Here is a 22780-nt window from a genome sequence, read left to right as displayed (position 1 = left end):
GAGAGGAGCATGTGAATAAAGGAAGATCACGTACACACACACACACACACACACACACACACACACACACACACCTGTCTCTCTGATGAAAAAAACAGCACTAGTTGGGAAATACAGATTTAGTTTTTCATCTTGCTACTTGGTTACTAAGGATTTGAAAATTTAAAGGGCAAAGTGAAATCTAGGTATTTAGTGAAAGAATAATTTTCCTTTTTTAGGACTAATGTTAGTGCTAAGAACCTATGTAAAGTATCTGTAACTAGTTCAGGATCGGCGAGTTTTTAAAGGAGGAGGTGTGGGAATGGTATTGATGGCCTTAAGATATTCCCCCTCATTTCAGTCTTGATTGACTCCATTAATTCTACTTCCTCACCATACCCTTGAAAAGGAAGAATAGCAATTTATTTTTTTATACCTTTGCTCTAGGCCTAATGCTTACCTCCTTGTTAACTCACACCTAAAATTAATCATATACTTTTATAAGTAATTCCATTGGAACAGCTTTTTGAAGATAATGTTGATGACATATATATATTATACTTGGTCAAAGTTATTATTCTTAATAACTAAATTCAGTTTTACATGATTCACTTTCCTGGGTTTTATAGCATGAAGAAGTGAGGAAGTACATCAGTCCTATTCCCAGTATAGAACACTACAATGCCAACCATTGGTTTTCTTCCAAAAACAGGGTGCTTAAGGGGTTCTTGTGTTGCTGGATAACTGCACAAAACATCTTTTAACAGTATTTGATATAATGATATCATATCAATATACTTAAGTATAGTCTTTGCTTAAATGAGCATAATCTATTGTTTTTATCCAGTACGTATACTCACACTGATATATTAGGCTTTAGTTTTAAAGTGTAGCAAAGAAAAATAGAATATAAATGTTTAAAACCAAATGGAAATCCAAAAGGGAGGGGAAATTCTTTTAGTTTATTCAGTTTTAACAGAAATAACAGTTTAAGATAATTTTTTATTTAATACTTATATTACTTTTCAAGGAAAAGACCATTTCAGGCATGAAGAATATCATTGCTGAGATGGAACAGGCATCAAGGTAAGTCACTTATTCAACAAAAATGTGAGCACTTATTGGGGGCAAAGTACTATGTTAGGTATTGTACAAAGATAGTAAGAAACAAGGAGCTTAATGTTATATGTAAGATGATAACTCTCTAATGTTGAAAGGAGGCCTAAGTCTGTTTAGGGAAGTAAAGGGAGGATACTCTGTTTGCCAAGGAAAGCAAAGAGAAGGCATTCAAGGTAGAAAGAATAACAAAGCCACAAAGAACCACAGATCATGTTCAAGAGCCTCTTGAATGACAAGTAAGTGAGTGTGTTGGAACCCAAAGTGTAAGGGGAGAAATGAAGGAGAAGAGGCTAGGTAGGCAGGCAGAGGCCCGTGTTACAGACAAATGAGTCTGTGGGCAATGAGAAATCATTAAAGAATTTTGAGATTTTTATGCCGGAAAGATGAGCTAGGCTGCAGAGGTGATGATAAATTGGGGTTGGGAGTTTGGAGGACAGGAGTGTGGTGTTTGTAAAGGAGAAAATCTAGGAAAATGCCAGATTTCTGTCTGGGGATGAATACTGGACATGATGAACCTATGTGAGAAAAGATTTTTCTTTGAAGAGCTTTTGAGATGTCCTTATAAGTATGTCTAGTTAGCAGTTAAATATAAGGGTCTAGAGTGTGAGGGAGAGGCTGAGGCTGGGGTGATCATTTCAGAGTCATCTGGGTGTAGACAGGGTTGGGAGCCACGGATATGAATAGGAATTGTCTGAGCGAAGGGGTAGCGTGAGAAGAATCAGGAGGCTAAGGGTTAAGCTCTGAGAACCATTCATTTTTAAGAGGGCAGGAGAAGAGGAGCCTGCAGAGGAGACTAAGCCATAGCAGCTAGAGGTAGGATGAAGTCCTCTTATACTTGAATGTCAGAAGTTTTGAAATGCTTAACAAATCATTGACTACTGTGTATATTTGGCATCCTTGTTTATAGTGAAATGTTGGCAACACAGAGGAACTGCAGTGCACTATCTCTGCAGTGTTTCTTCCTACACATTTAAATGTATTTAAAACTTCTTCAAATGTTTTCATGCTAACTGTCTATCTTCTGTCTTGTGAAAATTTGTTATTCTTTTCTGGTAAAATGTCTCTTCTTATGTACTATTTGATTTGTGGAATAGACAGTCTACTGAAGCCCTAATTATGTGTGAACAAGACATTTCCAGAATGCGTCGGCAATTGGATGAAACAAATGATGAGCTGTCTCAAATTGCCAAGGAAAGGGATATCTTGGCTCATGAGAATGACAGTCTCCAAGAACAGTTTTCTAAAGCTAAACAAGAAAACCAGGTATACTTGTTCCTACAATCTTTTTCTCTGAGAAAAATAGGTATTTCTTCTGAGACATAACCCTCATTTCATTTTGTAGAAAAGCTCAGGCTTTGGAAATAGCAATTTTTTACCTTTATTACACAGAATATGCCACATAATTTCTAAATGAAATTTTCAGACATATAGTTTAAATATCAGAGAAAAGAGGGAACGGGGATATAATAGATTTGCATTAAACCTTAGGAAGTACTTCCTTAGTGAAGGATAAATATTTGAATAAACCAACAAATGAAGATAACCTTCCGAAATTTTTAAGAAAAGCATAGATTTATTTGATGGACTGTTACTCCGTTTGAATATGAGTATACAGACCATGATACATCATTTGGTCCTCTTTAGCACTGTGATTCTTTCTAGGAAAATTTCTTTTAATTACTTGCTCTCTAAGCCAGTACAGTTCAGCTTTATCCAGAGCTCTCATTACCAATATCACTTTTAATTTTAACATTAAAAAATTCTACTTGGGGCTCCCCTGGTGGCGCAGTGGTTGAGAGTCCGCCTGCCGATGCAGGGGACACAGGATCGTGCCCTGGTCCGGGAAGATCCCACGTGCCGCTGAGCGGCTGGGCCCGTGAGCCATGGCCGCTGAGCCTGCGCGGCCAGAGCCTGTGCTCCGCAAGGGGAGAGGCCACAACGGTGAAAGGCCCGCGTACCACAAAAAAAAAAAGAAAAAAAAAAAAATTCTACTTGGAAACTTTCTTCCCCCTTTAAAATTTTTGGTCCAAATAATTTCCCTTGCTTTGCTATCACTCTCAATGTGTTCAGTTTGCATCATAAAAGTCTGTATTTTTTTAACTGTTAAATATTTTAATTTACATAATCAGATATAAAGATGCAAAACTTGATTAATTATTAAAAAGTTGCCTGAGGTGTTAAAGTACTTTGTTCAAAAATTAATGAATAATGGGATCCTGGAACAGAAAAAGGACATTATGTAAAAATGGAAGAAATCTGAATAAAATATGGACTTTAGTCAATAATGTATCAATATTTGTTCATGAATTGTGACAAATTTACCATACTAATATAAGATGTTAATAATAGAGGAAGCTAAGTGTAGGGTATATGGGCACTCTCTATACTATTTTAATAACTCTTCTATAAGTCTAAAACTATTTTAAAAGAAAGTTTATTTTTTAAAAGTTAATAGCAATAAAAACAAGAGATGTGAATTTATAGGATCTACTTTGTGTGCTCTATTTATAGCTAAAGCAAATAGGCTAAAGGTAAATATAACTTATATTTATGAAAATTAGATTAAAAACTCTCATATTTACCACCCAGAGTTACCCACTGTTAATGTATTTTTTACTGATTTTCAATGTACTTAAAAAATTTTTATACTATCTTTTACATGAACTTTTTAATGTAGCTGGGATAAAACCACATAGCACTTTATATCATGTTTTGTTCTACATGAGAAGACAATAGAGTGGAGTGTTTAAGACCCACATGAGTTCAAGTCCCCTGCCTGGCTGTGTGATCCTATCATTTAACTTCTCTCAGTTTATCAACTGTAAAAATGGAGAGTAGATGAGAATATGCCTGGCAAGAATGTAGAGTGTCTCGCATAATCACTAGATAAATATTTTTTAACTGTTATTAGCTTACTGTAACATCATAGTTGTTTGTTACACCTTCATAAACATCTTTTATAATCAGAAGAAGAAAATTAGTATCATAACAATATACAAATGTTCAAGAATAGTTTTTTCCTTTGTTTGGGTCAGAGGGCCCAAGAGTAGAAGATGGATCCCTCTGTGGACTGCAGGTTGTTTAAAAACTCATATCATATTGCCAACAAACACATGAAAGGATGCTCAACATCACTAATCATTAGAGAAATGCAAATCAGAACTACAATGAGGTATCACCTCACACTGGTCAGAATGGCCATCATCAAAAAATCTACAAACAATAAATGCTGGAGAGAGTGTGGAGAAAAGGGAACCCTCTTGCACTGTTGGTGGGAATGCAAATTGATACAGCCACTATGGAGAACAGCATGGACGTTCCTTAAAAAACTAAAAATAGAACTCCCATATGACCCAGCAATCCCACTACTGAGCATATACCCTGAAAAAAACATAATTCAAGAAGAGTCATGTACCACAATGTTCACTGCAGCTCTATTTACAATAGCCAGGAGATGGAGGCAACCTAAGTGTCCATCGACAGATGAATGGATAAAGAAGATGTGGCACATATATACAATGGAATATTACTCAGCCATAAAAAGAAACAAAACTGAGTTATTTGTAGTGAGGTGGATGGACCTAGAGTCTGTCATACAGAATGAAGTAAGTCAGAAAGAGAAAAACAAATACCGTGTGCTAACACATATATATGGAATCTTAAAAAAAAATGGTTCCGATGAACCTAGGGGCAGGACAGGAATAAAGACGCAGACGTAGAGAGTGGACTTGAGGACACAGGGAGGGGGAAGGGTAAGCTGGGGCTAAGTGAGAGAATAGCATTGACATATATACACTACCAAATGTAAAATAGATAGCTAGTGGGAAGCAGCCGCATAGCACAGGGAGATCAGCTCGGTGCTTTGTGACCACCTAGAAGGGTGGGATAGGGAGGGTGGGAGGGAGACGCAAAAGGGAAGGGATATGGGGATATATGTATATGTATAGCTGATTCACTTTGTTATACAGCAGAAACTAACACAACATTGTAAAGCAATTGTACTCCAATAAAGATGTTAAAAAAAAGAAAAAACCCATATCATAAAAGATTTGGAAAGCAGAAACCTTAAAAAAATTTTCTTCCTCAATACCACGATTTTAAACAAATTGAGTTGTTTTTAGTGTTTTATCCTGATTTTTTTCAAATATACATTAACATTTTTCTCTGTTATTAAAAATTATTCCAAACATTTCTCATGAACTCATAGTATTCTGTGTGGTTTTACCGCTATGTAGATACTATTATGTACTGCATCATTCACCTAATGTGAATAAATATTGTCACATAGCAAATAATGCCTTAATAAACATTCTTTTTCATTAAATTTTATAGATTGAGTTTCAAATTGAATCAAACGCTTATGAGGTTTCTTTTTTAAATTAAAAAACCTTCTAAGTGGACATGGGTATCGTGAATACCCAAGTATCCATCTCCCACCTTTAACAAAAAGTAACATATTTTTGTCTTTCTTGTTTTTATGAGCTTTTAAAAATGTCTCATGTCATCACCAGGTAGCAGATCACAGATTTGCTTTTCTCAAATTTACATTTACTCTAATAATACATGGAAACGCCCATTCCTTACCATATCTTTGATTACTAGTAAATTTTAACTTTTTTCAAGTATTATCCACTTATGCTTCCTTTTTGTGAATTGTGTTTGGGTTCTTTGCCCATTTACTGTTTGGACTCTTGTGTTTTTCTCACTGTCTTTATATGAGCTTTATATATTAGGTATATTAATTTTTATTTATCATATTTACTGTAAATATTTAAAAATTTATGGTAGTTTTGACACAGAGCAATTTTTAATTTTTTGTAGTCAGATCTAACTGTCTTTTTCTTATAGGCACTGTCTAAAAAACTGAATGATACTCATAATGAGCTTAGTGACATTAAACAGAAGGTTCAAGACACTAATTTGGAGGTTAATAAACTGAAGAATATATTACAGTCTGAAGTACGTATATATATATTTCCACCTTGGCTCGAGACACTTGAGTTTTCACTAAAGCTGTTGATTGATTGCACTGATAGGGACAGCTGAATCAAGTGCATTTCTTTAAGGCATAACCTATTTTAATGTTGACAGTTACGTGTTAACTATATATTTAGAATGTCACCAATGTCCAGAAGGGTAACTCAAGGATACACCCCCTTTATTTGCCACTTAGCCATTTTAGATAAGCAGAATCCTCCTAACTGGATGAAGAACAAGGGGCCAGAATCAAGTTGGGCTCACTTATATTTGGAAATGGTAGTTTACAGTTACAAACCTTTGACAAAAGAGGCTCCACCTGACTGTGTAGCAGATCAGAATTGATCTCTCTGTTGTGGAGCCACCTGTTTCCCAGGACCAGAGGGCAGATGGCTCTCTTCTCCATTTCTCTGTTAGTAACCAGTCGACTAGACACATGTCGACTGGTATGTCTGATATCAGGTGATTCCCGATAAATTTGGGCACATGTGTGACAACCCTGGAATAAAGAGACAGCTAGACCAAGGATGTTAGGTATGTCCATCTGATAAACTATTATATAAAATAGTGTTGGATTGACTCCTGTAATAGGTGTGGTGTTACCTACTTACGTAACAATCAAACCACTAATAGGAATTCTTCCCCCAAACAGTTTTCCTCATCGTATTTAACATATCATTTAATTTCAGTCCATAAACATACCTTGAGCATTTATTTATGGTGTACATAAGACCGTTCAGGACTTTGAGAGGTGAGAGATTCTAAGGACTCCTGAATTGCAACCCTTGTTTTCAGGCAGTAAGGCAGCAGCCTCATGTTGCCAAATCAGGTGATTTCCTACCCTTCTTGAGTTGAAGGTGCTAGCAATGTAATGTCATAAATGGACAGAAGCTTTGGAGTCAGGTAGGTCTGACTCTTCCTCTCACTAATGCCATGGACTTCTGTAGGCCACTCAACCTCCCTCAGTCTCAGTGTCCCATCGGTAATTGGGAAGAACACCCAAGTGAGTAAGATACGCCTAGCACAGTGAGCCATCTAAGTCTATTCTGGAATAGGGCAGAATATAAATAAAAGACTATCTGAACAACATTTAGCGTAGTAAGCTTTCAGTCGGTGTTAGACACTTTTTCTCCCTAGCCCATCGCATTACCTGAAATTCCACCATTAGGGATTGGGGCTTTTAGATTCTGGAATTGTATTTTCAGACATCACACATCAAACTCCTCTCAGCTTTTAGCATCCTCATGTGAGTTCTTTTTTGAGACTCTGTTTCACAACATAGCTGGATGGATCCAGGCACCCGCCTGAGAGAAAGGATCACGGGTCCATTTTGGTAGGGAGGTCCATTAAGGATTGTCGAGTACTTTATTCATCACCCATCCATTCAGTGTGCAGTATGCTGGGCGCTGAGGTGACAGAGTTGAAAAACTGCGAGGAGACAGAATGGCATCCCCGGCAGTGGGGACAACAAGTAGAGGGGGGAAAAGTAGGTCCTGTAGCTAGAGTGGAATGTGAAAGTGGGTGGTAATAAAGAGGTAAGAAGGATATGTCTGAACTGTATTTTTAGGAAGCTTTCATTACAACATACACAGAAGTTATTTGAAGAATTGCCTTTTAGAAAGATTGTTCAGGAAATGTTGGAAAAAGAATAAATCAGAAGGGTAACAAAAGAGGGGGAAGAGCAGTTAGGAGAGGGGAGGGGTGTAAAGAGCCCAGTGGTCAACCAGAGGGAACTGGTGGGGAAGCACCAGAAAGAGGGAAAGAGATCTGCAAAGAGAGAACTGGAGAATACCAAAGATCAGTTGCACTTTCTTTATAATGTTGCCCATCTTGCACCCCACACTGCTCTGGCTGCTTTGGGCAGGTACAAAAAAGGGTAAACTGGTTGCCGGCTGCTGGGAGGGAGGGCACTAAGTGGTTAGAGGGCAGAGAGACGTTTTAATGCAGGCTTTTTCGCTGCTTAAACTTGGACCCATATATTACCTAGTCACAGAGCCAAATTTAATATAAAAATGATTTCTACCTTAGAAAACTGAATTCAACATAAAAATGGTTCCTATCTTTGAGGAATCTGAGGGGTTATTGGGGAGATGGTACATCCACAGCTAACTACATAAAGCTATAAGGCTCTTTTAAGAGAATGACACACAATAAGTGCTACAGAAAGTTAAAGAGGGTAAAAATTAATGTGGGTAAAATTCAGTTTATGTATATTATATCATGTAACTCCCAAGTACATACTCTGTACAAAACTGTTATTTTTAGTACAATAATAGAAAACACACATCAGATTCCTACCGGCACATTTGGAATATCTGAATCTTAAAAGCCAATACAGTAGTTTAGTATGTTAACTTGTTAATCAACAGACTTGGCAAAGATCCTTCATATTGGTCAAGGTACAACCAGACCACAAGGTGGCAATATTAACTGAATTTCAACCAGTCTCATGATTAATCATATTTCTGAGAAAAATCTGATTTGAAAGCTTTATACAATGCGGTGTTGTTTATTGTAATTTGCCTTATACAAGTAGATGTTGCTTATTCCAGTGTTTCTGAACTGTTTATTAACAGGTAGGAGGCAAAGAGATCTAGTGCCTTTTTAATGAATTACCAGAATTATAAATGATTTTTTAGAATGAGTTGGCCAAACCATACTACTAAAATTATATTTTTAAAAGTAGCTTCATAATTATTACTCCATATAATATATTATTTGAGGAGCTGATTGTTTTCCTTTAGAAATGAGATCCTACTTTAGTCAGTCCATCATGATAGAACTTTATCATGATAGGTTCTAACAGTGGTTCTATACTGTATGCCCAGTATATACATGAATGTATATTTGTGAGTAGTGTCTATTGGCATAGGTTCCATATTTTACTTCTGAGCAACTTCAGGCAAGTTATTAGAACAGTGAGCAAAAGTGAATTATAGAACAGTCCATGATCAAGGAAATTAAGCCTGGGGTTATGAATGAAAGGCAGGAACCAGATGGGAAGCATGCCAAACCAAGAGAATTATCAGAAGCTGACGCTTAAGGTATGCAATCAGGCAGAAGCTCTATCGCCGTAGTACAATCCAGAAGAGCAGTCAGGAACAAGGGAATTACACAGATACAAAAGGTCAGGTCGAGGCAGAAGCTCGGAAACCAGACCAGCAAGTAGTCAGCAAGCAGCTATAGGGAGGCAATGAGGATTTTGTTTGAACAGAAGCAAATAGAAGAACATATTTATTGAGGTCTTGAAGATAAGAGTGAAAACTTTACTAGATGAGTGAGTGTGACTCAGGAGCCAGGGCAGATCCTGCTTCTATTCCCTTCTGTTAATTACAGGATGACCAATTTTCTAAACTGAGAGTAGAGATAGGAGTCCTTGAGATTGTGGTACAGTTGGTCATCGTGGCAAGTAAATTCCCAGTGGCCTGGCAAATAATGTTTAATTTGCATCACATGTTTAACATTTTACTCTCCTAAAGTAATACCTAAGATTTGCTTTTTAGGAATCTGAGAACCGGCAAATGATGGACCAACTCCGAAAAGCCAGTGAAGATGCTGAAAACTGGGAAAATAAGTGCCGTCAAGCAGAGGCAGATAACAGTACCCTCAAATTAGAACTTATCACTGCTGAGGCAGAGGGTAACAGATTAAAAGAAAAGGTAGATGCCCTCAACAGAGAGGTCGAGCAGGTAAGTTTGGTAAAATATGCTTGTAGTACATCCTGTATCATATTTAAAAGAGTTTTGTTTGGCTTTCTGTAAATTAAGTGTATAAACAAACACTTAAGTTATTTAAATATACTGTGAATTGTAGTCTGTTAACTGTTCTCCGCTCTGGTTCTCTAATCTCTTACCTACTCTACAACTAGAATAATCTTTAGCTTTTTTGAAAATTAGAAACTATATCAAGCATACAAAAACAGTGCCCTCCCCAAAAGTAATATAAAAGACCCACATATGCCCATCTCCAAAGTTGAAGGATGCTAACATTTTGCCATATTTATGAAGAATATATTTATTATTTAAATAAAGTCTCTCTTTATTTAAAAAAACAAAACATTGCAGATACAACTCCTCATCCTTTCTTCTCCTCCCTCCCTAATGGTTGGTATGTAGAACTTTCATGTCAGTTGTATAACTCTTTATCATATGTTTGTACTTTTTCTACATATCTGTCACCCACAAATGATGTATTTTGTGTTTTGTGTGCTTTAAGTTTTTTTAAGTGATAATACACTGTAGGTATCTATTTGCAATTTGCCTTTTTTGCTCAATATTATAATTTTGAAATGTATCTATTTTAATACATAGAGTGTACATCTAAACAGTTGCTTCTATAGTCATTGAATAAAATATTTTATTTTTAAAATTCATTCCCATACTAAAGGACATTTAACTGTCTTCACTTTTTCTATAATAAAATGCTGCAACAAGCAGCATTTGGTAAAAGTTACTGAGGTAAATAGGCCTTTACTGTGAAGTTTTGTGTTTATCTGTCTATGAGTTAGGCTATGATTACTGTTTACTGTAGCCGTGCATGTCAGAGAGGCTAAAATTCCTTCTGGTCTCCTTCTTTGTCTCCTCTATTGTCTTTGGGTTCACTTAAGAGACTCCTTAAATAGAGTCTGAACCTTGTAGTTCTTTCAACTGTGACCTCCTGTTATTATACAGGAGCCCTGTTGATGTGGTAGTGAAGTGTAGGTGGAGGAGACGTGTTCTATTATCCTACGATTAGGTCTTAGTCTTTTAGTGGGCATGTGCCCCTGGGATGTGACCTTCACAAGCGTTTCTCAGTTTTTTTCTCCCTTAGATGAGGTAGAAAGGCTTGAGAGACTCTGCGTCAGGTACTACCATCCCTCCACATTGGTTAGGCTCTGGTACAACCATGTTGGTTATGCTGTCACAAAATCATCTCCTTTGAGGGCAGACCTTTGTCAAGAAGTACAGAATCCTGTGGGATTATTCAAAATGGTTACTTTTCCCCTCACCCTGCTAGAAGCATGAGGGGATTTTTCTCGGATATTAATCCTGAAAACCCAGTGGGCCCCAGGAGGTAAAACTAATAAAAATGTGGGGTTCTTCTCAGGCTGGGAGCCCAGGAGGATGTATCTCTCAAGCTAGTTCATGCTCAGTCTCTAGCAGGTGGTCAATTACCCTTTAAGAGTCGCTACCGGTTGCTAGCTCCAACGGCAGTTTCTCCTCCTGGTAAGCTGCAATTCTCTGTATTTACCTTTCTCTATATTTTGGGTGCAGTGATTCATTTTATGTCTTCAATTCTCTGATAGATCAAAGAGGAGTTGTTTATTGTCATATTTTCTGCTTTTTTTGTATTGTGAGCATGGGAGTGATGATCTCTAAGCTGTTTACATGTTGGAACAGAAACTGGAAGGCTGCTTGTTTATATGATTAGAGACTGGCTGGATTATTTAGTGAAATCTCTTTCTCCCCTTTCCCCTTGAAGTGTGAAGCCTCTGATGTTTCTCCTCAGAGGTGCAGCCTTGAATGCGTCCACAGTTACCCTGCAATGACAGTGGCTTTGGCAGGGCCTTTTTTGACTCTCTTCCTTTACTACACTCAGCTGTTAAGCCCAACTAATTTCTGGCTATTTGCTTTATTGTTTTCAACAGTGCCCTCAAGCACAAATTGCTTCATAGACTGATTCAATTAAATTTGGGTTGTTTTACAGGGATAGCTTTTGAGGTCAATGTTTGAGTTTTTTCTGAACCCGAGAACATTCTTTTTAGCAGTCTCTTCCCCTAATTTTCGCTGGTAAACTAGCTGACCTATGGTGGAGCTTGTATCTCTTAAGAGTTTACCATTCTTTTTAAAATTTCTTTTCAACATAGCCTTGAAGTATTTTCGCTGTACCTTCCATTGTTCTTGAGAGTGCCTTAGACTTGAATTTTCCTATAGTCAGTTGTAAATGAAGTAAAGTTCCTTTGGAAGAATTTAGGAGCTTCCTGCTTTAAGGCCTCTCTCTCTCCCTGGGCAAAATCTCTGAGCCCTGGCTCTAAAGCTGGTACGGGGACAGTGGTGCAGTTCTCTTGCAGTGACGTGCCCACTTTAGGATCTGGGCACTTGGAGGGGATGGTGGGTATATGGCTGTAGCCTCTGGCCTTCTCAGCATGCCTCTCCAGGTATGGAACCTCTTCCTTATGAATAACCTGTGTCAAGGAGAATCAGAGCCACAGTGTTCTCAGTATGCCACAAACAAGATAGAACCTCCATCCCATGTGGAGAGGCTGGTCAGAATGCCTCCCAGACATTGTTGCCAGAAACTTGGCCTCTGAAATAAGTAGCTGTTGGAGTGGCATGAGAAATGCTGATAGCCTGCCTCTCCTGGGAATACACTATAGTTCTTGACTGAGTACTGAGGGGAGAGGGAGCATTGTTTTTAGCTGCACCCACCTGGAGTGGAATTTCCATCGTGCTGAGCTGGGTGTGGGGAGAGAGGGTCATACTTCAGATGCCACGGACTTTTCCTGTTTTCTCCCAGTTTTAGTTGGTTTTCTTAAAAGTGTTTCTTCATTTACTGTATGTTCTTAAGACCATTTCCAGAGACTATTTAAAGACCATTTAAGGTTGCTTTTTTATAGTTTTCACTACTTTCACTGGTTCTATGGAGCTGCTCACACTGCCGTGCCGGAAATGGAACCTTATTCTACACAGTTGATATGTTTTCATTTTATTTTATGTCAAAATAATTTTCTGATTACCCTTATATTATTTTGTGGTATTGTTTAATTTTCAGTATTTGGAGATTTTAAAAAAATACCTTTCTAGTTATTGATTTTTCAGTCTTTTACATTTATTGAGACTATGGCTAGCATATGGTCATCTTTCTGGGTTTTCCATGTACACATGAATATAACGTGTATTATTTTGTTGTTGGGTAAAATGTTCTATAAATGTCTATTGGGTCAAGTTCATCAATAGTGTTTTTCAATTCCTATCATTACTGAGTTTCTGTTTACTTGTTCTACCAATTATTGAGAGAAGAGTGTTGAATCTCCAAACATATTTGTGTATTTTTTATTTCAGTTCTGTCATGTTACTTCATGTATTTGAATCTGTGTTATATTACTTCTTAATGAATTCATCTCTTTATCCATTGTAATGCTTCTCATTCTGTAGTATACTACAAGTAAGTAAGTAAGTAATACCTTACTGTAGTATACTACAAGTAAGGTATTAATATAGCCACTTCAGACTTCTTTTAATTATTGTTTGTATGGTATATCTTTTTCCATGCTTTTGTTTTTAATCTTTCTATGTCTTTATGTTTAAAATAGTATTCCTTTAGACAGCATATGGTTGGATCTTGCTTTTTTATCCTGTCTTACATCTGTCTTTTAGTTGTCTTTGGGCCATTTATATTTAATGGAATTATTAATATAGTTGTGTGTAAACCTACCATGTTATTGTTTTCTATTTGTCCCACTTATTTTTTGTTTCATTTTCACTCTTTTTCTGCCTTCTTTTGAGTATTTTTTTTTAGTATTCCATTCTATCTCTATTATGGCCTTATGAGCTGTACATCATTATTTTTTTCTGCTGATTATTCTGGAGTATAGACCATGTAACTTTTTTTTTTTTTTTTTTTGCGGTACGCGGGCCTCTCACTGTTGTGGCCTCTCCCGCTGCGGAGCACAGGCTCCGGACGCGCAGGCTCAGGGGCCATGGCTCACGGGCCCAGCCGCTCCACGGCATGTGGGATCTTCCCGGACCGGGGCACGAACCCGTGTCCCCTGCATCGGCAGGCGGATTCTCAACCACTGCGCCACCAGGGAAGCCCTAGACCATGTATCTTTTAATTGTCACAGTCTACCTTCAAATAATAGATTACTTCTTAGTACCCCTTTACTTCCCCCTCCCATTCTTTATCCTACTGTTCCTCCATTTTTCTTCTACATATATTGTAAACCCCATAGTACATTATTATTTTAACTTTTAATAGTTATCTTTAAAGAAATTAAAATATGAAAGACATTTTTATTCACCCACATATTTACTATTTCTCATGCTCTTCATTCCTTTGGGGAGATCCAAGTTTTCATCTACTATAATTTTCTTTTTGCTAGAAGAAGTTCCTTTAAACATTTCTTCTAAATAAAGTAACAAATAGAAAAAAATTTAACAAAAAGTAAGTAAAATAAAATAAAGTGGTAAGAGCTAAGTTCTTTTCAACTGAGGGGGAAAAAACCCATTTTTTGTAGTACGTTGGCATTGAATTCTCTCAGGTATTGTTTGTTTTAAAAAGTATTTATTTCACCCTCATTTCTGAAGAACCTCCTTTTTTTACATGTCTTTTATGTGTTTATTTTCCTTACACACTTCCTACCCCACTGCTGATTGGTTTGGCAGTTATATGTTCTCAGTCTCTTCTTTTGGTAGTTAAAATTGTAATATGCATACTTAACAAAGTCTTTTGTTAGTATCTCCAACCTTTCTCCTAAACAATAATATATGGTCCTGAGAAAATTTGAATACTGAGCATAAAACTACTGCTTACTAGATCTTGTGCCCTCTCTCTTATTTTCTCTTTCACACAAACACACATACACCAATCTTTTATGATACTGTTGTGTACTATTTTAGTTCCACCTTGTTTTTATATTCTTAAAAATAAATCATTACTATTTTTATTCTTTGTCAATCCTTATTTGTATCTACCCATATGTGTACAGAATCCTTCATTCATCGTTGCTTCTTTTTTTTGTCATGAATATATTAAAAATCATCTGCTTTAATCACTGTAAATAACTCTTGCTCAAAGAACCTTATAAATAATTGGTATGCTTGTTTCAATATCAGTGTTGTTTGTTTTTGTCATTGTTATATGACAATATTGCTATCCTTGATCCTAAAACCTTGTGATCAAATCCAGGAGGGTTGACTTTAGGTGATATTAAGGGCAATAGTGATCAGGGCCAAGAGTTTGGTATAAAACATGCTCAACCCAATTCTAAAAATCCAGTTCTCTGCAGAACTTTGGTAAAATATACTTAGCAGAATATATGTTACTGAAATTTGGGATTTCCTAAGGATACATTTTTCACTTTTTCTAAAAGAAAAACATTTTTGAAGACATTTAATATGTGTTCACATGTCTGAGTAAATTCATTTATATATTAAAACTTTTTCAAGTGTAAGGAAAAGAGATCTACTCCAGCTAGTTCAAGAAAACAGGAGTTATTGTAAAAACACAAGCGGAACATGTGGGAGAAAGGATTTCATGGGATCTCTTAAGTCCTAAATCTGCCAGGAATGGAGACTAGAGGATCGTTTTGTGATAGAAAGTAGCTCTCAAGACCTCCACAACCCAGCCAGAAAACGTTCATCTTTCCTGTTGTGCTTCACTGTGAATTTCAGGGAGGTGCATCTGCTTCTACAGAAGGACTCTGATTTATCATTGGCATGGAACAAACATTATGTTAAAGTTTAGAATTGTGTATGGCAGGGTAAAGTCAGACTCCAAAATTGGGTGAAGCCAGACCAAAGTTTTCAGTTTCTTACAGAAGACATTTTTTTTTTCTCTATCCAGAGACTAGGTCAAGATAAACTTTTGGCTGTCTCTCTGTGAGGTTGAGTGAATTTTTTTTTCCTGGAGCCTCCTTTCAAGGGTCCCAGATTATATGGAGATCTCAATTCCAACTCTCCATTAGTCCTAAATTCTTGTCTCCTAGTCTTACTTGAGTGTGTTAAGCCGTTCGCCATTACTGGGTCTTCCAGCCCCCAACTCTTAGCTTCAGACCTGCTCATTTGCTCCTTGCTCTGGTTTTGTTTTCTCTGTTTTTGGCATGTGAGAATTTCTCTTTCTTACCTGCAAGTTCAACTATGAACTGCAAAAATAATTTTTTATTCTGTTTTATCCAGATTTTCCTCTTAGCTTAATCAGCTATTTTACTAGAACCTGAAACGTCCAAAGCATTCTTCTCAAAACACAAAACCGATCACATAACTTACTCTGTAAGATCTGTCAATTGTAATAAAGACCTGAATTTTACATGGCTTACTAGGCTCTATTTTGTAAATTATGTACCTTTTCAACTGCACCTCCTATCACTCTTCCCTGTAGTCTCTGGGCTCTAGCCATACTAGCCTTCTCTCTGCTCTTGCTTTGCACTTAGCATCCTCTGATTTGAAAAGCCACCCTCCCCCAACACACTGTATATCTACTCACTCTTCAGATCTCAGTTCAAGTGTCATTTACTTAGAGAAGACTTTCCTGATTTCCCCGATCCCATCAGTCTAGGTCACTTTCCTGTGTTCTACACTTTTTTCTCTAGAAATATTTGCTCAGTATATATTTACATATTCATGTATATGATTATTTTATTAATGCATGATTCCCCCATAGTCTGGAAACTTCATGAGAGCAGAGACCATTTTGCTTATCATTGGATATGCATCAAGGCACATTGACTGGAACATAGAATATACTCAATAAGTATGGAATGGATGGGCGGGTGGGTGGATGGATGGATAGAAGGTTGTTTGAAGAATGAGTGAGAAATTGAGTGAGTAAGGAAGGAAGGGAGGCAGAAAGGTAGGAGTGAATTGTGGCCAAATAACTTATTCCAGGAGCAATTTTTTGTGCATTGTACTTGTAAAAACGCTTGTAAAAGCAGAAACATTTCTTTATTTGTCTCTCAGTTCTGTTAGTCTCACATAATAGCAAATACTCTGTAGGTGGCAGTGCACTTACATAAGACATTTTTCTGAAAAAAAAAGGGGCGGTGTGTGGAATTATCTTGAACATTTGAAAGCATTTATATAACTTGACTCTCATATTACAGTTTTAAAGACATGCTCTTATTTTCCATAATGTGGATGTGTTCTTGATTTATACTTGCCCGGAGTCTTTTTCCCTCAGAGGTATTAGTAAGTGCTAGAGAGTTATCAGCTCTCGTTTTATGATATTATGATCCATATCAGCATGCCATTCAAGAATTAGAAAATGGGTATTGTGAATGAAACAGTAGACAATGTTTTGTCTTTAACAATAATAATATTTATACTGTAGAATAATTGGAACTATGGCAAATATAGACAGAATTACAGGCCAAACGTGTATATCTCAACTAACTTTGGGGATGAGACTTTTCAATTGTTTTCTAAATACATTGAAAAGAATGACCAGGGACGTCTCTGGTGGCATAGTGGTTAAGAATCTGCCTGCCAATACAGGGGACACGGGTTCAATCCCTGGTCCTGGAAGATCCCACATGCCGCAGAGCAACTAAGCCCGTGCGCCACAACTACTGAGCCGGTGTGCTGCAACTACTGAAGCCCGTGTGCCTAGAGCCCGTGCTCTGCAACAAGAGAAGCCACTGCAGTGAGAAGCCCGCGCACTGCAATGAAGAGTAGCCCCCTCTCGCCGCAACTAGAGAAAGCCCGTGTGCAGCAACGAAGGCCCAACGCAGCCAAAAATAAATAACTTTATTTAAAAAAAAAAAAAAAAGAACGACCAGTTGACCACTTTACTCCTGGATTTTATATATAGAAATTTGAAGCCCAAATTTATCTTTCCCAGAATGTTTTGTGCATACTATTGCCACCTATATCATCTAAAGTTCCTTATAATCTAAAAGTACTATCATTAAAATATTTGCCCCACTTTGTTTTCCATGCTGTAGGTTTTTTTCAAGTTAAAAAAATACATATATATAATAATTTTGTCCTTGCAGCACTTAAATGCAGAACGGTCTTACAAGTCCCAGATTGCTACTTTACATAAGTCTGTTGTAAAGATGGAAGAGGAGCTTCAGAAGGTTCAGTTTGAAAAAGTGTCTGCCCTTGCAGACTTGTCTTCCACAAGGGAACTTTGCATTAAACTTGACTCAAGCAAAGAACTTCTTAATCGACAGCTGATTGCTAAAGATCAAGAAATAGAAATGGTATGTATTATGTTTTTAAATGGTTCTTTTAATATTACTATAAAATTACCACCATTTTCAAAAAATGAACTATTTTTTAATAAAATATTACATCAAGCCATGCCTTTCAACTTTAGATTTTATTTTTAAAGTCCAAGAAATTAATTTATGCTGTGTTCCAAACAACTCAAGACCATAACAGAAGCTCTTCCTTTGAGTGTGTAATTTGCATTTACTTTTAGCCAAAAGAAGTATAAAACACATTGACATATCAATCAGCAAAGAACCATGAGGCTGAGGTTTATCTAGCAAAATAATAACTTTAATGATATCCTTTTAAGCAAAATTTACTATTTGGCTGAGTTCTTTTAAACTGTAATTCACTTGACTGTGTCTACCACGTGCCTGACATTGTGCTTGCCACTGTGAATATAATGTTCAAAAGATACAGTCCCCTGCCCTCAAGGGCCTCCTGGTATTGACATACAAATTATTTGGGGTGAATATTTTACTAGTAAGGAATACTCAAGTTTTCAGAGAGGGAATTCCTTTTTGGCCTATGGGTGTCAGAGAGGAGTTCACAAGGGCAAACTACTGAACTCGGAAGTGATGAGGCATCCCATTCAGAGGGAACAACCACTTAGGCAATGGTCTGAAGTTATAAGTAAATTCTTGAGTGAGTAGTAAGTCATTTGCAATGGCCAGGTGGCTGAGATGCATCTGGAAAAATAGATGGAGCCTGAGTCCTGAAGGGATATGTATTCAAGATGCATAGTATAATTGAAATATCAACACATTTTGGTTATATGTTGATACACATACACAAATACACCATAACCAAAAGGATTAGTAATCTTTAAGCTTTAAAATTATTACCCTTAGCAGAACTAAATATAAAATCGATAATGATTTATATTTATTTTTTAATCTTTTAAGGATGTTTACCACAGGTTTTGTTGCTTACTTACTAGTCTTTAAATATTTTTTCTCTTATTCTGTTAAAATACATATAACCTTTACCATCTTAACCATTTTAAAGTTCAGTGGTTTTCACATTGTTTTGCAGCCATCACCACCGTCCATGACCATAACTTCTTTCATCTTATAAATCTGAAACTCTATACCTATTAAACACTAACTCCCCATTCTCTCCTCCCTGCAGCCCCTGGCAACCACCATTATATTTTCTGTCTTGATGATTTTGACTACTCTAAGTAACTCACATAAGTGGAATCATACGTATTTGTCTTTGGGAGGCTGACTTATTTCACTTAGCATAATGTCCTTAAGGTTCATCTATGTTGTAGCATATTGCAGAATTTCTTTCCTTTTTTTTAAATAGATTTTTATTGCAGTATAATTGCTTCACAATACTGTGTAAGTTTCTGTTGCACAGCAAAGCGAATCAGCCATATGCATACACATGTCCCCATATCCCCTCCCTCTTGAGCCTCCCTCCCATCCTCCCTATCCCACCCCTCTAGGTCATCGCAAATCACCAAGCCGATCTCCCTGTGCTATGCTGCTGCTTCCCACCAGCCAACTATTGTACATTCAGTAGTGTATATATGTCGATGCTACTCTCACTTTGCCCCAGCTTCGCCCTCCCACCCCATGTCCTCAAGTGCATTCTCTATGTCTGCCTCTTTTTTCCTTCCCTGCAACTAGGTTCATCAGTACCATTTTATTTTATTTTTTTAGATTCCATATATATGCGTTAGCGTATGGTATTTGTTTTTCTCTTTCTGACTTACTTCACTCTGTATGACAGACTCTAGGTCCATCCACCTCACTACAAATAACTCATTTTCATTTCTTTTTATGGCTGAGTAATATTCCATTGTATATATGTGTCACATCTTCTTTATCCATTCATCTGTTGATGGACCCTTAGGCTGGTTCCATGTTCTGGCTATTGTAAATAGAGCTGCAGTGAACATTGTGGTACATGACTCTTTTTGAATTCTGGTTTTCTCAGGGTATATGCCCAGTAGTGGGATTGCTGGGTCATATGGTAGTTCTACTTTTAGTTTTTTAAGGAACCTCCATATTGTTCTCCATAGTGGTTGTATCAGTTTACATTCCGACCAACAGTGCAGGAGGGTTCCCTTTTCTCCACACCCTCTCCAGCATTTATTGTTTCTAGATTTGTTGATAATGGCCATTCTGATCCATGTGAGGAGATACCTCATAGTGGTTTTGATTTGCATTTCTCTAATAATTAGAGATGTTGAGCATCTTTTCATGTGCCTCTTGGCCATCTGTATGTTTTCCTTGGTGAAATGTCTATTTAGTTGTTCTGCCCATTTTTTAACTGGATTATTTGTTTTTTTGATATTGAGCTGCATGAGCTATTTATATATTTTGGAGATTAATCCTTTGTCTGTTGTTTCATTTGCAAATATTTCTCCCATTCTGAGGGTTGTCTTTTTGTCTTGTTTATGGTTTCCTTTGCTGTGCAAAAGATTTTAAGTTTAATTAAGTCCCATTTGTTTATTTTTGTTTTTATTTCTGTTACTCTAGGAGGTGGGGTAAAAAAAGATCTTGCTGTGGTTTATGTCAAAGAGTGTTTTTCCTATGTTTTCCTCTAAGAGTTTTATAGTGTCTGGTCTTACATTTAGGTCTTTAATCCATTTGGAGTTTATTTTTGTGTATGGTGCTAAGGAGTGTTCTAATTTCATCCTTTTACATGTAGCTGTCCAGTTTTCGCAGCACCACTTATTGAAGAGGCTGTCTTTTCTCCATTGTATGTTCTTGCCTCCTTTGTCGTAAATTAGGTGACCATATGTGCGTGGGTTTATCTCTGGGCATTCTATCCTGTACCATTGATCTATATTTCTGTTTTTGTGCCAGTACCATAGTGTCTTGATTACTGTAGCTTTATGGTATAGTTTGAAGTTGGGGAGCCTGATTCCTCCAACTCTGTTTTTCTTTCTCAAGATTGCTTTGGCTATTCAGGGTCTTTTGTGTTTCCATATGAATTGTAAAATTTTTTGTTCTAATTCTGTGAAGAATGCCATTGGTAGTTTGATAGGGATTGCATTGAATCTGTAGATTGCTTTGGGTAGTATAGTCATTTTCACAGTATTGATTGTTCCAATCCAAGAACATGGTATATTTCTCCATCTGTTTATGTTATCTTTGATTTCTTTCATTGGTGTTTTACAGTTTTCTGAGTACAAGTCTTTCGCCTCCTTAGGCAGGTTTATTCCTAGGTATTTTATTCTTTTTGTTGCAATGGTAAATGGGAGTGTTTCCTTAATTTCTCTTTCTGATTTTTCATTGTTGGTGTATAGGAATGCCAGAGATTTCTGTGCATTAATTTTGTATCCTGCAACCTTACCAAATACATTGATTACTTCTAGTAGTTTTCTGATGGCATCTCTAGTATTTTCTATGTATAGTATCATATCATCAGCAAACAGTGACAGTTTTACTTCTTCTTTTTCCAATTTGTATTCCTTTTATTTCTTTTTCTTCTCTGATTGCTGTAGCTAGGACTTCCAAAACTATGTTGAATAAGAGTAGTGAGAGTGGACATCCTTGTCTTTTTCCTGATCTTAGTGGAAATGCTTTCAGTTTTTCACCATTGAGTATGATGCTTGCTGTGCATTTGTCACATATGGCCTTTATTATGTTGAGGTAGGTTCCCTCTATGCCCATTTTCTGGAGAGTTTTTATCATAAATGGGTGTTGAATTTTGTCAAAAGCTTTTTCTGCATCTATTGAGATGATCTTATGGTTTTATTCCTTAATGTGTTATTGTGGTATATCACATTGATTGATTTGCATATACTGAAGAATCCTTGCATCCCTGGGATAAATCCCACTTGATCATGGTATATGATCCTTTTAATGTGCTGTTGGATTCTGTTTGCTAGTATTTTGTTCAAGATTTTTGCATCTATATTCATCAGTGATATTGGTCTATAATTTTCTTTTTTTGTGATATCTTTTTCTGGTTTTGGTATCAGGGTGATGGTGGCTTCATAGAATGAATTTGTGAGTGTTTCTCCCTCTGCAATTTTTTGGAAGAGTTTGAGAAGGATGGGTGTTAGCTGTTCTCTAAATGTTTGATAGAATTCACCTGTGAAGCCCCCGGTCCTGGACTTTTGTTTGTTGGAAGATTTTTAATTACAGTTTCAATTTCATTACTTGTGATAGGTCTGTTTTTGTTTTCTAATTCTTCCTGGTTCAGTCTTGGAAAATTGTACCTTTCCAAGAATTTGTCCATTTCTTCATGGTTGTCCATTTTATTGGCATATAGTTGTTTGTAATAGTCTCTTATAATCCTTTGTACTTCTGCAGTGTCAGTTGTGATTTCTCCTCTTTCTTTTCTAATTTTATCTGTTTGTGTCCTCACCCTTTTTTTCTTGATGAGTCAGGCTAAGGGTTTATCAATTTTGTTTTTCTTCTCAAAGAACCAACTTTTAGTTTTACTGATCTTTGCTATTGTTTTCTTTGTTTCTATTTCATTTATTTCTGCTCTGATCTTTATGATTTCTTTCCTGCCACTGACTTTGGGTTTTCTTTGTTCTTTTTTCTCTAGTTGTTTCAAGGGTAGGGTTAGATTGTTCATTTGAGATTTTTCTTGTTTCTTGAGGTGAGATTGAATTGCTATAAACTTCCCTTTTAGAATTGCTTTTGCTGCATCCCTTAGGTTTTGGGTCGTCATGTTTTCATTGTCATTTGTTTCTAGGTATTTTTTTATTTCTTCTTCGATTTCTTCAGTGATCTCTTGGTTATTTAGTAGCGCACTGTTGAGCCTCATGTATTTGTGTTTCTTTACAGATTTTTTCCTGTAATTGATTTCCAATCTCATAACAT

At 36.7% G+C, this 22780-nt stretch overlaps 1 protein-coding gene across 1 annotated transcript in view; it reads left to right on the top strand.

The window, feature by feature from the left end:
• TSGA10 (testis specific 10) overlaps nt 1-22780 on the top strand; it is a 75109-nt gene that overhangs the window by 37525 nt on the left and 14804 nt on the right. Inside the window, exons 11-15 of the mRNA XM_082672639.1 lie at nt 1010-1065; nt 2193-2361; nt 5947-6057; nt 9579-9764; nt 17765-17974. Coding sequence (XP_082528765.1) covers nt 1010-1065; nt 2193-2361; nt 5947-6057; nt 9579-9764; nt 17765-17974 — 732 coding nt within the window. The remainder of the gene's footprint in view (nt 1-1009; nt 1066-2192; nt 2362-5946; nt 6058-9578; nt 9765-17764; nt 17975-22780) is intronic.

Source organism: Grampus griseus, assembly GCF_964374135.1.
Source record: "Grampus griseus genome assembly, chromosome: 15".
In the NCBI taxonomy this organism is placed as follows: Eukaryota; Metazoa; Chordata; class Mammalia; order Artiodactyla; family Delphinidae; genus Grampus; species Grampus griseus.
This window is presented reverse-complemented; position numbering and strand designations above follow the sequence as displayed.